At 44.0% G+C, this 17926-nt stretch overlaps 1 protein-coding gene across 1 annotated transcript in view; it reads right to left on the bottom strand.

The window, feature by feature from the left end:
- PLXNC1 (plexin C1) overlaps positions 1–17926 on the bottom strand; it is a gene marked incomplete at its 3' end in the record, with an annotated part of 139682 nt that overhangs the window by 62581 nt on the left and 59175 nt on the right. The window contains exons 6-9 of the mRNA XM_082667025.1: positions 14465–14612; positions 11040–11127; positions 8924–9026; positions 8682–8783 (exon numbers count right to left, since the gene is read on the bottom strand). Of these exons, the coding sequence (XP_082523151.1) occupies positions 8682–8783; positions 8924–9026; positions 11040–11127; positions 14465–14612 (441 nt within the window). The remainder of the gene's footprint in view (positions 1–8681; positions 8784–8923; positions 9027–11039; positions 11128–14464; positions 14613–17926) is intronic.

The raw sequence follows: 17926 nt of genomic DNA, 5'->3' as shown, positions 1-17926 counted from the left end.
CTTGCAAAGAGGGTCAGATTAGTTGTCCTTTGCTTGCTTGGAGAACCCCTTTTAATCTTAATAAGTGCAGTAAAGAGCTACCAAGGGGATCTCACTAAATAAACAGCACAGGTATACAAGGAGAAAAAAAAAAACCAGGGTTCTTATATGGCTGTACTACCTGGCTACAACAAGTCTTAGAAATAAAACATTTTCTATTTTTACTGATAAATATCCTTTAAAAATCTATTACAGACAAAAGGCCAAGAATGATCTCTCCACACACTCAACATTTTAGATCTATTTCTGTATTTTAATCAAAAATTAATTCACAACCCGAAATGAAGTAGCAGGTCCCATAAACTGACACATACAAGGGGTTAATTTAAAAACATAATCCAGCTTGATGCAAAGAGATAATTCCTTACAGCCCTACAGTGAAATTCCTCCCTCATCCTATGTCCAAGGATTTCCATTTATTTATCAAATCAAAATACCATTGGCTGTAACCCTTATCGCCCTGGGTTGCCCAGCAATTAACCTCAGAATAGTCCACTTCCTGTCAGTTACATTTTAAAGACTTAAGAGTTATTTTTAAACGGCTGCACAATTTTAAATTATTTCATAAAATACTATGAGCTCTGGTTGCTCACAAGTTTAAATCACTCCCTGTTTGGTATAAAAAAGCACATTAGAAACTGGCTAACTAGGTAATTACAGAATAGCCAGTTATTTTTATTTATTTTTAAAAAACAAAGTCATTATAAGACACTGGAAATAGCACAATCACTAAGAACTAGTTATCTTTGGAAAGGTCTAAGAGGATTACTCCTGACAGCAAGAGCACTTTTTGTGAAGTCTGACGTCAACACAATTCAAATTACCATGACATTAATGGAGAACCTACCACGATGATTGAAAAGAACGTATCTCGGAAAGAGGTACATTAGGAAGGCTCAGTTTATTAAGACCAAATTGTACTCTCGTATTCTGTTTCTTAAAAAAAAAAAATCTGAATATAGCAAAGCTCTCTATAGCCCCGGACCTGAATCAACACTCAGTAAAACATCTCTCAGATTTTCACTTGCGAAATTAGTTCAAACGGGACCGGATAAAAAGTCACATGAATCCAAAACCAGCTGGAAATCTGAAACCAAAGGACATTAGAGAGATGAAAGGTAGCACAACTAATTAAAGGAAAGTGTCCTGTAGGGCCCTACAGGGGTATTCGGTTCAGAATTATTTAACATCTTTATTAATGACCGAAAAGGACGGAAGTAATATATTAATGAAATGTATAAATTGAGAAGAGTGGTAACCAGCAGTGGAGATGGTAAAGTGTAAAAGGAGGTGAGACGTGGAAAGAAAACAGCAAAATACAATCCCGCCGAGGAAAAACGAAAGCGCTAAATAGAACGAAAAGGTTGTGTCCATCCGCGGCTCGGCCCCCAGGTGAATGCCCCTTGGTGGGGGCCCCGGGGACAGGTCCTTGGGAGACTGGAATGTAACTTGGTCCAGGAATTGTCAAGAGTTAGAATGCCAACTGAGATGGACCTGGAGATAAGAAGGTGACAGACCAAGGCCCCGTGCAGAGAGATTAAGGCTTGCTTCTGTGACCTGGGGGACTTGAAGGCGAGGCTGCCGAGGCCAGTTTATAAAGTAGTTACTCTTCGTCACTGAACTTCCCGAATGGGACTCCTGAGACCCGGACGGGGTGCCCAGGACTCTGTGACCAGGGAGGGTAGCGTCTCCCCTCTAGCAGAGACCCCACCACTCAAACCCCACCCCCTTGCTGAGTTGCAACTTCACCGTGAGACACTTGCCACTCCCCTCTCCTGAAGGCCTCAGTTTCCCATCTGAAGGCTCTTCTGCTCTCCCCGTCTTGGAAAAGATGCCAGCCTTGCCTGGGTCCAACTCCTTCACTCTGACTGTGCCCCAGCCCACCCCCCTCGTCCCAAGGGCTTCAATGCTAACGCATCCCCCTGACAGCCTGCCCAGGCCATGGATGGGGCAGGCCGTGCCAGCCTAATGCCAAGAGAAGAAGTCCCTTCCAGACTGACTTCTATCATCAATACTACACTGAGGTCACACAGTATAGAGCAGTGATTAAAGCTGTGGGCCCTGGAGTCAGATGGCCTGGGTTCAAATCGCCATGTCTATCATTTACTACCTACTGACCCTGTGCAAGTCAACATTTGTCTATCAAATGGGGAAAACAGGTCCATTGTGAGGCTCAAATAAAGAGGCACTTTGAGCTCAGGATATAGCACAGGCTGCACAAATACGGGTCACCTACTCAATTTAGCACATTCTGGCCTTCCTGTGCATAACTTTTTCCGTTGCGCACACTCAGATGCTTCATGAAAATGAATCTTACTTCCTATTATAAGTTCTACAACGTAAACTCCAAAGGGCACACACTTTGCCTACCTGCCCAGCACATAGTAGGTGTTTAATAAACACTTTTTGAATGAATGAACAAACGAATGAGTGAATAAAGGAGCAATTGGCAGTGAACCCCACGGCACCCAGCACAGTGCTAGGCCCACAGAAGCTACTCAACAAGGTATATAATAAAGTTGATTTCATTTTCAAGGCAAGGACCCTGAAAGAGGTGATTGGGATTGCCTGGGAGAAGTTAAAATGCAATCAAAAGTGATGGAGGAAGAGAAGAGAAGTCACAAGGAAGAGAAAGAATATATATTCTCCGAGAGCAGGAGAACATGATTTTGTATGGTGTATTTCTACCCGGCGGCGATAAGCGTAACAAATATTAGAACAACATCATATCACAGATCTCCACAACCTTTCCTTGACAACAGGAAAGAAGAGCAGCCACCTCTTCTCTCAGCAGGTGGAGGCAGCAGATATAAGACTGTTCCGAAAAGGAAGGAAAAGAGGTTAGGGCAGGGCGACAGGGCCAACCGTCTCTGACAGAGACTGGCCCTTACAGCTGAAAATACTTCCCATCCAAAGGGCAAATGTAGATTTTTGAGTTATTTTCCCTGTTCTGGTGATGCTTTTCCTAACATAGCCCCCTGGTACATGACAATATGTGCTTTTAGGTCACGGTCAAGGGATGGGACATAGGGTCATGAAACAGTGTGAGGGCAACAGGGCATAACAGGGGTTGAGCCAGGAACCCTCCCTCATAAATGCCACATTCATGGATGAGCAAATTCATGCATTAAAAAAAAATGTCTTGAAGAGCACTGTATTTGGTGTAGGCTCCAGGGTCATTTCAATCTTTTTTTTTTTTTTTTTTTGCGGTACACGGGCCTCTCACTGTTGTGGCCTCTCCCGTTGCGGAGCACAGGCTCCGGACGCACAGGCTCAGCGGCCATGGCTCACGGGCCCAGCCGCTCCGTGGCATGTGGGATCCTCCTGGATCAGGGCACGAACCCGTGTCCCCTGCATCGGCAGGCGGACTCCCAACCACTGCGCCACCAGGGAAGCCCTCAATCTTGTTTTGTCCCATAATTTCCTGCATCCTTCTGCTCCAGCCAAATCGAATCACTTAGGGTCTCCCGTAATGGGTTCCCTGGAATTTTCTGGTGACCCACTATGCTTCTGCAGTGCTAGCCCCTCTGCTTAGAAGACCCACTCCTCTGTCTCCACGTGTCCCTTCCCTCAACTACTGGCTGAAATGCCATCTTGTCTCCATCCATCAAAGACTTTATCCAACCACACCGATTAAGCGCTTTTACCCGCCAGGCACTGGGTTTAAATGATCAGGAATGACTAAGCCAAGGCCCCAGGCACAGAGAGGTTCTCTGGGCTTGTATACGGCCTGGTACCTTCCCTAGGTTAATATTTTTTTATCTTGTATTCTTATCTATGTGCTCATGTACATATAAGATTCTTGAGACTGAGGACAAGACATGTTCCCCACCCCCACCCCCCCACCCTCGCCCTGTGGTATCCACGGAGCTCAGTGTAATGGTATCTACTAGGTGCTTGATAAACACCTGCAGAAAGAATCAACCCTAGCTCAGCATCAGGAAGCCCAAGACCATGTCTGTACCGTTCACGTTTCGCGTCCCCATGCCCGGCACAGAGGAAGCACTCAGTATGTACGTGATGTGGACGATGCACTGAATGAAAGCCCTCAACGCTTCTCTGCTAGGAACAGAGTGTTCAGTGCTTCATTCAAGGCCAGCATGAGAATCAAACTGGAAACCTGGATTTCCACATTCCGCATGATGATGAGAAGACAGCAGTGTCTCACAAAGCATGAGAAATCCCTCCGGAGACAAACACTACTCCACTCCCTATTAACCAAAACTGAGTTTCTCAACTGAGTCATGTATTTAAAGAAAACATTTCAGTATCAACACGATGTCTTTCTCCAATATGATATTGCTTCTGTGTGGAATCTTAAAAAATGGTACAAATGAACCTATGTCCAAAACAGAAATAGTCACAGATGTAGAAAACAAACCTATGGTTACCAATGGGGAAAGCGGCGGGGGGGGGGGGGGGGGGCGGCGGTGAATTGGGAGATTGGGATTGACATGTACACACTGCGATACATTGGGTTGGCCAAAAAGTTCGTTCAGGTTTTGTTCTCCGTAAGATGTTAAAGAAAAACCCGAACGAACCTTTTGGCCAACCCAATATAAAATAAGGACCTTCTGTACAGCACAGGGAACTCTACTCAATACTCTGTAATGACCTATATGGGAAAAGAATTTTAAAAAGAGTGGATATAAGTATATGTATAACTGATTCATTTGTTGTACAGCAGAAACTAACACATCATTGTAAATCAACTCTACTTCAATGAAAATTAATTAAAAATAAAAGATGTCTTTCTACAAAGGTCATTCACAGAGAAGCACTGAAGACAGGTCTGGGCTTTGTTCATTACCGCCGCCTCCTGCTCCCTTGGTGGCCCCAGTTCTTTTAACCACATAGTGTCAAAAGTCAAAAGGTTCCGTAAGACACAATACAGGAAAACAGGATGCCGTGACCTTACTTTTTCCTTTAAAATAAAAATGTAAAAAGTCATTGTCTGAATCACGACTTAGCGATAGAAAGGAAGACACTATTGATGCATAAAAGAACTGGATGGGGCTTCCCTGGTGGCGCAGTGGTTAAGAATCTGCCTGCCAATGCAGGGGACACGGGTTCGAGCCCTGGTCTGGGAAGATCCCACATGCCACGGAGCAACTAAGCCCATGTACCACAGCTACTGAGCCTGCGCTCTAGAGCCCACGAGCCATAACTACTGAGCCCGCGAACCACAACTACCGAAGCCTGCGTGCCTAGAGCCCGAGCTCCGCAACAAGAGAAGCCACCGCAATGAGAAGCCGCGCACCGCAACGAAGAGTAGCCCCCGCTCGCCACAACCAGAGAAAGTCCGTGCACAGCAACGAAGACCCAACACAGCCAAAAGTAAAATAAATTTTAAAAATTTTTTAAAAAAAGAACTGGGGGCTTCCCTGGTGGCGCAGTGGTTGAGAGTCCGCCTGCCGATGCAGGGGACGTGGGTTCGTGCCCCAGTCCGGGAAGATCCCACATGCCGTGGAGCGGCTGGGCCCATGAGCCATGGCCGCCGAGCCTGCGCGTCCGGAGCCTGTGCTCCGCGACGGGAGAGGCCACAGCAGGGAGAGGCCCACGTACCGCAAACAAAACAAAAACAAAACAAAAAAAAAAAAAAAAAAAAAAAAGAACTGGATGAATTTCCAGAGAATTATGTTGAGTTAAAAAGGCCAGTCCCCAAAGGGTACCTCTGGGTGATACCATTTGTTTAAAGTCTTTGACATGATAAAATTATAGAAATGGAGAATAGATTAGTGGTAGCCAGGGGTCAGAAATAGAGAGTGGGAGGGAGGAAGTGGGTGTGACTATAGACAGGCAACGTGGGGGAGACTTGAGGTGACAGGGCTGTTCTGGATCTTGACTGTTGTCACTGTCAATATCCTGGTTGTGATACTGTGCTATTGTTTCGCAAGATGTTACTATTGGGGGAAACTGGGTAAAAGATACATGAGATCTCTCTGTATTATTTTCTCACAACTACATGTGAATCTACAGTTACCTCAAAATAAATTATTTTTCTTCCAAAACAATCATGAAAAAGAAGAACAAAGTTGAAGGACTCACACTTTCTGATTTCAAAACTTATTACAAAACAGTGTCTTATTACAAAATAGAAGAGACATATAGACCAACGGAATAGGATATATAGCATAGAAGTAAACTGTTGCATATATAGTCAAATGATTTTTGATAAGGGTGCCAAGAATATTTAATGGGGGAAAGGACAGTTTTTTTCAACAAACAGTCTTGGGAAAACTGGATACCCACACAGAAATGAAGTTGGATCTTTACCTTACACCATATATGAAAATTAACTCAGAATGGATCAAAGACCTAAATATAAGGCTTAAAACTATAGAACTCTTAGAATAAGAGCTTTATGACATCGGATTTGGCAATGATTTCTTGGATATGACACCCAAAGCACAGGCAAGAAAATAAAAAAATAAACTGCACTTCAATAAAATTAAAAACCTCTCTGCATCAAAGGATACAATCAACAGAGTGAAAAGGCAGCTTATGGAATAAGAGAAAATATTTGCAAATCATATATCTGATATGAGGTTGATATCTAAAATATATAAAGACCTCCTACAATTCAACAGCAACAAAAAAACCTGATTATAAAATGGACAAAACACTTGAATAGACATTTCTCCATAGAAGGCACACAAATGGCCAATAAGCACACGAAAAGAGTCTCAATATCACTAATCAGTAGGGAAATGCAAATCAAAACCACAAGAGAATACCACCTTATACCCATTTAAGACGGATACTATAAAAAAACGAAAACAGCCAAGTGCTGGAAAGAACGTGGAACGCTCATACGCTGTTGGTGGTGGGAATGTAAAACGTCAGAGCGATGAGGAAAACAGAATGGTGTTCCTCAAAAAATTAAAAATAGTATTACCATATGATCCAGCAACTCCACTTCTGGGTACCTACCCAAAAGAACTGAAACAGGGTCTTGAAGAGGTGTTTGTACACACCTGTTTATAGCAGTATGAGTTACAATAGCCAAAAGCTGGATGCGACTCAAGTGTCCATCAATGGATGACTGGATAAACAAATGTAATATATATACAAACAATGGAACATTATTCAGCCTTAAAGGACATTCTGACCCATGCTACAATATGGATGAACCTTGAAGACATTATGTTAAGTGAAATAAGCCAGTCACAAAAAAGACAAATCCTGTTTGATTCCACTTAACTGAGGTACCTAGAGCAGTCAAATTCATAGAGACAGAAAGTAGAATGGTAGCTGCCAGGGCTGGGAGAAGAGAAGATGAGGAGTTATTGTTTAATGGGTACGAGGTTTCAGTTTTGCAAGATGAAACATGTTCTGAAGATGGATGGTGGTGATGGTTGCTCCACAACGTGAATGTACTTAACTCTACTGAACTTGTACACTTAAATATGGTAAATTTTATGTTATGTGTATTTTACCGAAATTTTAAAAAAACAACTGAAACAACAACAAAAGAGAAGTTTAATTTTTTTTTTAAAAGCCACTGCCTTTCTGATTCAAACACCTGTCACTATGCCTTGGTTTCATAAACCAATGGGAAGAGAAATGCGGCTCATCACTTAATAAAACCTCAAAGACTTTAATAAAAGTCTGAAGATACTGGCACACCAAGCTTTTCTAATGCCTTTAATTAACTTCATAATCCATTTTGATTCACATTCCCTTTGCTTGTTACTAAATTCACCTAAAGTTACTCTCAACATTTTGGTAGTGATTACAAATGTGCTACTTATTTATATTGGCACCTGACCTTAAGTAGCAGCAAATGGATACATCAAAGCCACAGATTAGCCAAGAGACAGAAAACTGAGCCTTTAAGAACAAAGCATGTTACTGTTTTTAATTTGTCTGCTCCCACTAGACCCAAGGTTAATAAGAACAAGAACTTGTCCTTTTTTGTTTTTCACCACATAGTAGATGCTCAATTAACTTCCATCAAATGAATGAAGTCAGCATTTGTGTACTAAATGCATCTACCCGGAAATGTTTACATGGTCATGTTCTCTCTTTTCAAACACGTCTGTCAGTTGAGCTTGGTGATTTACTGTGAAGAAAATAAGAGGAATTTCCAAAGAAATTTCATGGAAAGTATTTTTCCATGAAAAACAGTTTTGAGAAGTGAAGAGAAATGTATATTTATTACATAGACACAACTCTTTGTTTTGACACTATTGACTACTGGTTAGATCATCTCTGCAAAGAAAAATAATCCAAAGAGATTCGTTTATATATTTTGCATAGACACGCCTAGCCCTCACATACCCCGCCCCCCCCAAAAATGCAATCATAACATGTGGTTAAACATTGAAATCCCCTCAGTGCTGTGTGCTCTATACTTCCTTCTAACTCTCCCTGAGAGCCACGAAGTCAGATTTAAAATTTTACTTTTACCGGGCCTTCATTTTTCATAATTACAGATTTTTAATTTATTTTATGCGAGTGTGCAGCTTCTGATGTATTGAGCCAATTAAATGCAACTTGGTTAAAAACCAAAGGTAACAAAGGGAATTTGGGTAGAAAGTAAAATAGGGAATTTTTAAAAGGAACCCAAAGTAGCAGGAGATGTTATTGCCATTCAAAGGGGGATTTTTCCCATTATCGATATGAAAACAGGGTCTGACCTGCAAGCCCTGGGTGGTTCCGTTACTTGTCTTCTCCTTGGATCCTCCTCCTCCTGCTGTCTTGGGTGGGGCCCCTTTCTCAGAAGCCACTGGACAGAGGTCCTGAAATGAAGAATATCCCTTCAACATCCGAACTGGTGGAAATTCGAAGTTTGAAATAAAGGCAAAAGACAGGCTGGGGCTAGGTGGTCACAAATATTTATTTTTGGTTAAACCCTGTAATACTGAAAATGTCACCTTACCTGGTTCCTCTTGTAATCAGAAGGGTCGCAAGCTGTGAAGGGATGGATACATTTTCTCTCACTTTCACACCAAGCACAGCCAGTTCCAATACATACTGGGCATCTGGCAACACAGAAAACCAACTTAATTCCCGCATTTTTAGGAAAACGTTCATATCCTAGAATTTCCCTCTGTGATGCTGCATGCGAGCATTTAAAAGAAGAAAAAAAATCCCTGGATAGACTGTGATGCACCCAGGGGAGAGAGGACAGTCCTTTGGGGCTAGGGATATAGTACTGACTTTATGCCCTGCTCTGGGCAGCCCTCGGGGCTGACGGACCATCATTACACTTGCTGGGGGGTTGCCATGGAAACCTGAAGCTGGGGTCACCGGGTATGTCAGTAGATAACAGGAACCCACTGCATCTGTTTCTGAATCCAGTTCTGCTATTTGTCTACCTTCAGGTAAGTTTCCCTCTGGAGACTGATCTCCCCCAGCCCCCCCATAAACCCACCCTTACTCACTGGAGCAGAAACACTGCCAAATGCCTGGAAGACGGGAAACTAAAAGTGCTACCTGGCGAGCAGAGAAAACAGGGTGCCAGTGTTTGCTTTTTAATCAAATTAAGGAAGAACTGTGTCTACTAATCAAACAACCATGCATGGATAACAGCGGAAGACTTGAAAAGCACTTAATAGGATAATCAGTGTTAAAGCAAGAACAATAAAAATGGAAATCGAGGTGGGTTTGGAAAGGTAGCCAAAGGAGGCAAAAGGAAGGCTCAGCCCGGGGACAGTGAGAGGCCTAGATCAGGGAGAGGGGACACATGTGCATTTCATGTATTGTTCCAGAAATGCCAAGGCATCCTGAGACTCTGACCTACAGAAATGGCAGTCTCGGTGGGAGAAGAAAGCACAGGCTCGCCTAAGGGTTCACCCGCCACCGAAGTGCGCTAGAAGCAGGTTTGTGACGTGCGCTCTTATCACTACCCCTCAAGTGTGATGACTTTACTAAGTGCTTTTCGAAGGGGAAGTAGGTACCCAAGGAAAGGGTGCTCCCCCTCTGGGGAGCTGTGGGTCTGAGGTCTGGTTCTTAATTACCTAGCTGCGGACCTGGGGCAGGGCGCTTCCTCTCACCAGGCCTTACAGGCGTGGGTGCAGGAGCTGTGTTCTGTTTAAACTCTCCTTGAGCTACACAGATCTATGTAACTCTCCCCCTTTTTCTTTTTTCCCCCATTTTCATGGACTCTCTGTATCAAGTTTGGTGTTTTTCCTCCCTGAATTCGTTCTGCTTGTTAGAAATCACTGAATTCAATCCCTCTTTCAAAGTGCCGCGGTGGTAAAGGTGAAGTCCAGCGGCTCCTGTTCATATAGCTGTAGGGTGACCTCCCAACTCAGCATCGAGTTCGAATGCCTTTACCCTGAAGAAACAATGGTTCCCAGACCAGACCCAAAGAAACCCACGTTTGGTACTCACACAGTTGGTCAAGCAAACCATTGAAAGAGCTATAGAATCACTAATAATACAGCTTCCCACTGTTTCCATGGGAACATCCATCCCATCTTGCAGCTGGAAAACCAGGAATCTGGGAGACATATTTCCTCTGTCTTCCGTCTGCTTTAGAAGCAAGGACTGAAGTGTGGTCCTAACTCAGGGGGGTACGTAGCTCAACAGGGCCAAACGCAGTACAAAAACGTGGGTCACAATTAACATGTTCTTTTGATGACAGAGACTTCCTCTTGTGCTTCTCCTTGACCGTGACTTCCCCTTATCTCATGCTCAGACTCTCTTCCTTGACTCAAATTCCCAAAGCCAGTCTGATCAGGTGAGAACCTAGCAGCACCCCTTCGCCTGTTACTTCAAGGCCACCGCTTGGTTGGAGGGATGCATTTCCCTGTGGGTAAAATACACCCAAGCACAGCTGTTGGCCTCTTCTCTGCTCCACCTCACTTGGCAGGGCTTGAACAAGTCAGCTTATTAGCTCAGGGGCTCTCCTGTCTCCCGTTAGGCCGTGCTCCAAAAGGCACCTTGGAAAGTTCTCCTCCACAAAAGAGGTCTTTAGGAAATCGAAGAGTAAAGCAAATAAATACATTAAAACCAATGAGAGAATATTCACATGTTAAATAAAATCTTACTCTCTTAATGATGAGCAGTTGGTAAAGTTGAATCTTTTTGACACACTCCAGGAACTGAAGGAGAACGTCACGTTGACAACTAAAACATCTGGAGCAAAGGGGAAAAAGAAGTCATTGACGGTGGAGCCCTGCTATCGTCAAGCAAAGCTGTAAATGCAAAAATTAAATATTTTTTGCCTCCTCCACAAAGAGGGTGGGGTGTGCCAGCTGTTCGCTAACATTTCAATCAGTACGTGGCTCCTTCCCGGGGGCCATTCACGTCAGGCAGCCGAAGTGCACAGCACATGCCTCCAAACAGACCCGGGCCCACCTAGCGTTCCAGGCCTCCCACGGATAATCACTAAGAAAAAGCCATTTCACAGCCCATTTACAGCTCATACTCTCCCTGGGATCACTATCTCAGCTTGTAATTGGCCACAGCATAAGAATAAAACAAGTCACCGAGCAAGAACTGCCTAGAACATGATAACCGGAATGTTAGAGAAGAAATCCTGCACCTTCAGAAAAATCCATACTACGGATATTTACCTAACAAACTCCAAAGTGTGGTTCCCGTGGGCTGAGAGCCATGATCTTCTTGGGGTCAACTGTTGCCAAATCTATGATGAAGGTTTTCTTATTTGCTTTCGAAAACCTACCCATGGGTTCGAAAACCCCCAAAGAATAAAGTAATAAGATAAAAACTCTGCTAAATCAGCATGAGAGAAATGGCATATTTCCTGTACCTCTTTAACTTACATACTCTACCCTAGGTGATCCCTAAATCTGGTTGTGTATCAGAATCACTTGAGAAATTGATGAAAATATAGATTCCAGAGCCACACTCCTAGATATGCTGACTCAGCAGGGCTGGGGGATGTCCGGAATCTGTCTGTAATCTCCCCATGTACTGACTGTGTATAGCCAGGTTTCGATGCGGCCGCCTGGAGCGGTGCCTTTCAAATCCTGTTGTGCCCAGGGACCAGTGCTACTCTGTGATATCTTCATTGTCACCCATTCTGGATTAATATCTTCTTCCTTTTATGAATTAACGGGGAGAGCAGATGATGCTTTTAAAATGAAAAGTCTTTCCTTGACAAATTAAGAAGTTGGCCTAACTTTGTTGGCACCCCTCATTTTTCAACTGAAATATTATTAGTATATGAGTCCAAAAGTCTGAGAACCCTTACTTTAAGGGGTTCTCTTCAGCAGGAATATTCATTCTGAAAGTCAGGATGCCACATAAAATTCTGCTCACATAAAGTGGGTATATGTGAAATGATAATCCTCTGTTCCAAAGACAAGAAGGTTTGGAGGGCTGGCGTGACCTCTCAGCAAGAGCATTTGAACAGACACTTGATAACTGTTAGTAGCATGAACATATGGACAGTAAGTACTGAGGGATTCCCAGTGAAAATACGTATCAATGGAATCAACAAGTGTCCAGTGATGGAGACTAGCAAGAGTTGTACCTTCCTGAGTATCAACTGTGCACAAAACACTACTGGGAAATATCACAAGGAAACGAATATATATGCTCTCTGCTCTGGAAGCATTCGCAGTTATTCTAGAAGAGATAAAATAACTTAGGTGAAAAAGCACAGTGACAGTATAGTCAAGGAAACACCCTCTGAGTGGTTCAAGTTCCATGCAGCACCTGGGTACCAAGATTGGGGTGCAGGTGGGGAACCCAGAGGGTACTGGAACGATCGGGATGATTAGAGCAGAATCTGTCAAGCCTATACGGAAGAGGTGACTTTTCAAAGCAGAAGGGAGACAGGATTTGGTGAAAGAGGCAAAGCCACTACAGGCCACAAACAAAGGTTTGGCAATGGCCACTGGCTGGCTGAATGCAAGAGGTGGGAAGTGGTTTTGTTTGCCTGCTCAGAATATGGAAGGCATCCAGAGAAAAGGGCAGACAAAGGGTTGGGTTCAGTTGACGGAGGCTGTAAAAACAATCAACTACACTGTAAATCAACTATATTTCAAGTTTTTTAAAAAGATTTAAAAAATTTTTAAAAAGCAATCAACTAGCTTTCCAAGGTGATCTCAAATACTTCCGGGGCTTCCCTGGTGGCACAGTGGTTGAGAGTCCACCTGCTGATAAAGGGGACACGGGTTCGTGCCCTGGTCCGGGAAGATCCCACATGCCGCGGAGCGGCTAGGCCCGTGAGCCATGGCCGCTGAGCCTGCGCGTCCGGAGCCTGTGCTCCGCAACGGGAGAGGCCACAACAGTGAGAGGCCCGCGTACCGCAAAAAAAAGAAAAAAAAAAAAATCAAATACTTCCGAAGCTTATGTTACAGGTGAGCAAGACCGGTGAATCACATATTCATATTCATGAGACCCAGAGGGACTCATGAATTCTCAGTCTGTCCATTGTATTAACTCCTAACCATCCTTTGAATCCACCCACTTCGCTCCACCCTTACCTGTCTTCAACAGTTTCAGCTCTCAGTCCCATCACCCGGTCACTGCCACAGCTTCCCTTCTCTCTGACCTTTCAGAACTCAGCCCTTCCCTCCTCCTGTCCCATTCTCCACCTGCGGCCATTCATTCAACAGAAATTTATGATCATCAATGGCTACTTTGTGCCAGACACTTTGTACCTTCTTTGGTATCCATTTTCTATCATTCTGCTTTCTACCTTATTTGCCTTGGCCATACAGAACCTCTTCTGGCTCCTCAGACAAAGCTTTTTCTCTCCTTTTGGCCATCACACTAGTTGTTCTCTGACTGCGTTACTCTTCCCCTTCTTCTTTGTCCAGCTCAACCCTATTCATCCTCCAGAAAGTTTTCCTTGCACCCTCACCTGCCCCCACAAGTCCAGTTAGGTACCCTTTTCATGTGCTTCCCATGGTGTGCTATGTTCCCTGCATGCTACCCACTGCACTGTAAGGTGCTGTTTACTCATCTCTACCCCAAGAGGCTCTAAATACTGTGAACAAGGACCAGGTGAGTGTTTTCGGTCACTGACTCCCTACCATTTAGCACAGTGTCTGGCACGTAGATGCTCAATAAATACTTCCTGTATGAATGAACGAATGCAATGAACTTAAGATGATAAAATGTTGGCCGTTCTGTTTTCTCATCTCATCAAGGGCATTCCCAGATGTTCAGATCTCTGAATTATCTGAACCATCCACGTAAGGTCAGCCCAAAGGTCTCTGGCTTGACTCCACTCACCTAACCAACTTACCATCCTCTGTCATTCTCCAGCCACATGTGACTGTGGGGTCCTGCACTCCTGTGATGAGTGGAGCAGAGGTGAGCGGGACTGAGGGGAAAAGTGGGAAGCAAGGGGTAGGGGGAGAGAGAGTCTACAGCGTGGGACTATTCAGATTCTGTCATTTAACTTGTTTCCTGGGCAATCTGGACTCAGAAGTTTCTCCTGCCTGCTTCATTTTATAACAACAACAACAAAAAAAAACAGCAAGAGTCCACTTGCCTTTGTAGGTTGCTCTGGTCGGGATGCTGCAGGTGCAGGTCTCATTGGATACACTTTTGCCCTTGCAGAGCATCCTGCCGGTGTCCACGTTCTGCACCATGCACTCCGAGTGTCTTGGAGAGAAGCTTCCCACCACAGTCACAGTCGTCTGTGTGGGGAAGAAATTTCAGGAACCAAATTATGGTCTTTTTCCATCATTTCCATCCATCCTAGAGCCTTAAATGAACTCACCTCTGACTTGCCATAGAAAGAGAATTTCTTAGATTGCCAATATAAAGAAAGAGATGTTTTGTTGGCTATTTAATTTGCTCTTTTGTGAATCGCATATTCATATCCTCGGACCATTTTTTTCTGCTTTGTGTGTATTTTTCTTATCAATTTTAAGAGCTCTCTGTATAGTACAGATATTAATCCTTATCTGTCATATTTCTGACATATCTTCTCCTGATCTGTTTGTCTTGCAATTTGTATGTGTGTTATCTTTTACCCTACACGATGTGTCTTTATGTAATCAAATGCAGGGTTTCTTGTCTTGGTTATAAAGTTCTTCCCAAAGTCTTGCTTGTGGACAAATATAATATTGTTCCACCATCTTTGTTGCTTTATTTTTTAAACTATGTCTTTAATCCATCTGGAATTTATTTTTATGTATGGTGTAAGATAAGGGTCGAACTTTATTTTTATCCAGATGGTTAATCAGCTATGTCACAACCATTTACTAAAAAAAAAAATTCCTTTTCCCACTGAACTACCCCTTTTGTCATATATTAAATCACCGTATACCTGCAAGCTATTTCTGAACTTTGCACTGTTCCAATTATCTATTGATCTAATTCTATTCCAATGTCATCAAATTTTTACTACTGTGGATTTAAATATATTTATGGCAACTCTGTCTTTTTTTTTTTTTTTTTTTTTTTTTTGCGGTACGTGGGCCTCTCACTGCCGTGGCCTCTCCCACTGCGGAGCACAGGCTCCGGACGCGCAGGCTCAGCGGCCATGGCTCATGGGCCCAGCTGCTCCGCGGCATGTGGGGTCTTTCCGGACCGGGGCACGAACCCGCGTCCCCTGCATCGGCAGGCGGACTCTCAACCACTGCACCACCAGGGAAGCCCAACTCTATTTTTATTTTCATAATTTTCTTAGCATTTCCTAAACATTATTCTTCCATATGAACTTTAAGATCATTTTACGCAAATGGGGTGTGGGGACTGTGAGTTTAACTGGAATTGTACTAATATATGCATTAATTTTAGGGGATTTTATATCTTTATGATATTAAGTATTCTCATCCAAATACACAATTTTTTTCATTTGTTTATGTTTAGGAGGGAGGAGGAGAAGAAGAAAGAAAGAAAGAAAGAGAGAGAGAGAGAGAGAGAAAGGAAGGAGGATGGGATGGAGGGAGGGAGGGAGGGAGGGAGGAAAGAAGGAAGAAAAAGGAAAAAGAGGAAGAAGAAGAAAAAGAAACAGGAAAGTTAAAAATAATATGCCAGGGGCTTCCCTGGTGGCGCAGTGGTTGAGAGTACGCCTGCCGATGCAGGGGACACGGGTTCGTGCCCTGGTCCGGGAGGACCCCACATGCCGCAGAGCAGCTGGGCCCGTGAGCCATGGCCGCTGGGCCTGCGCGTCTGGAGCCTGTGCTCCGCAACGGGAGGGGCCCCAACAGTGAGAGGCCCGTGTACCACACACACAAAAAAAGTCCACATGCCACCGCAACTAAGAGGCCCATATGCCTCAAGGAGGATCCCGCATGCAGCAACTAAGACCCGGTGCAGCCAAAATAAATATAAAATAATAATAATAATAATATGCCAATGGGAGACCACTTCTGCATCATGTGCATGCAGGGGATCTGGTGAGGAGGTGGGCTAAATTTTAGGAAGCTGGGACCATAGGAAGTGGTAATCTTATCACCCACGATGGAGAGTGATAGGTGTCCATCTTCTGTTATACTTCAGACCTCTGCCCAGACTCTGCACAGCCAGCTAAGACCACTGTCTCTCATCTTCTGATACGCTTGCTAAATCTCTTCTAGCCCTGGGATCTCACCCCCATCTTTCCATTTTCAAAAAATCCTGTTTCTGAGCCATAGGATCATGCTGGAACGCAAGTTCTTAGAGCCCAACTTCCACTGGACTGAAGTCCAACCCTCTCCAGGGGACCCGAACATATTACTGAACCCCGGACCATCCCCAGCAGCTCATCTTCAACACCTGGCTGAACTCCCACGCATGCTTCACCCCTGCATTTCTCCCTGTACCGCACATCTCAGCGCATGACCGTTATCACCTGTTATCCTGTGCACATGTATGTCTTAAATTGAATTCATTGCTCAAACATCATAACAAAAGCACCAGAAGGCTTGTTAAAGTCCTATTTTCACTAGCTGTTTTAAATTTTCCACATTGCCTTCCAGTTCTCATATACATAGCATTTACATAACTGTAATCATTGCATTAATTTATTCCATAAACATTTATCAAGATTTTAGGAGGTGCCATGTGCTACACAAGGCACTGATTACTTCAGTGAAGTAAGCAGCTACCGTCCTTGCCCTCAAGGAGCTTATAGTCTAGCAGAAGTGTGGGAAAGTCTGCTAGATGAAAACCGGAGGGTCACACGGGATGGAGATCATTAAGAGAGGATAGAAGCCTGGGCTAGGATGGTACAGTAGAAATGGAAAGAATTGACAGCTTCAATATACCCATTAGAGGTAGCATGGGGCAGGACTGGAAGTGGGGCATGTGGATGTGGTAAGCAAATGGTTGGACACAGCGGTACTGTATATTGCAATGGGACACACGAGCAGGAGGCAGACCCTGGGTGGAAAAATCAAGACTTCAATTTTTGGATGTGTGTAGTTCAAGATGCTTGTGTGATAATTAAGAAGATATAATAAGCCTGGAGCCCAGAAGCAATCTGGGTGGGAGATAAAGGAGACATCAACATATAGATGGTATATCAAGCCATGGGAGTGGATAAGATTGTCTGTGGACAAAGTACAGAGTCAGAAGAGAGGAAGAGCCAAACCTGGGGCTGAAATAACTCCAACATTTAGAGTCAGGGAGAGAAGGAGCCAGCAAAGGAGGTCGAGGCATAGTCAAGAAGGAAGGAAGGGAGCATGGAGAGGGTGCGCCATGGAAGGTGATGGAAGACAGAGTTTCAAGAATGCAGCCAAGAGGCCAAGTAAGATGAGGACTTATAGTGTCTGCTGGAATGGCTCCATGGAGTTCAGTTTCAGGGGAACAATGGGGCAGAAGAAGTTGGAGTTGATCTGAAAATAGGAGACAGTAAGTGTTTTCAAGCAGTGGAAGAAGAGGATAGCCAGGGAGTTGAAGGGATTTTTGTGCGACTTTGGCTTCCAGGCAAGCATGGTTAAAAAGCTGAGACCTTGGCCTAATGAACCCAACGTGGGAATCCTTGCCAAGTTAATAACTCTTTCTTGAGTTAAGTTGGATA

This window comes from Grampus griseus (assembly GCF_964374135.1).
Source record: "Grampus griseus genome assembly, chromosome: 11".
Classification (NCBI taxonomy): Eukaryota; Metazoa; Chordata; class Mammalia; order Artiodactyla; family Delphinidae; genus Grampus; species Grampus griseus.
Note: the sequence above shows the minus strand (reverse complement) of the source record. Positions and strands in the feature narration are given on the sequence as shown.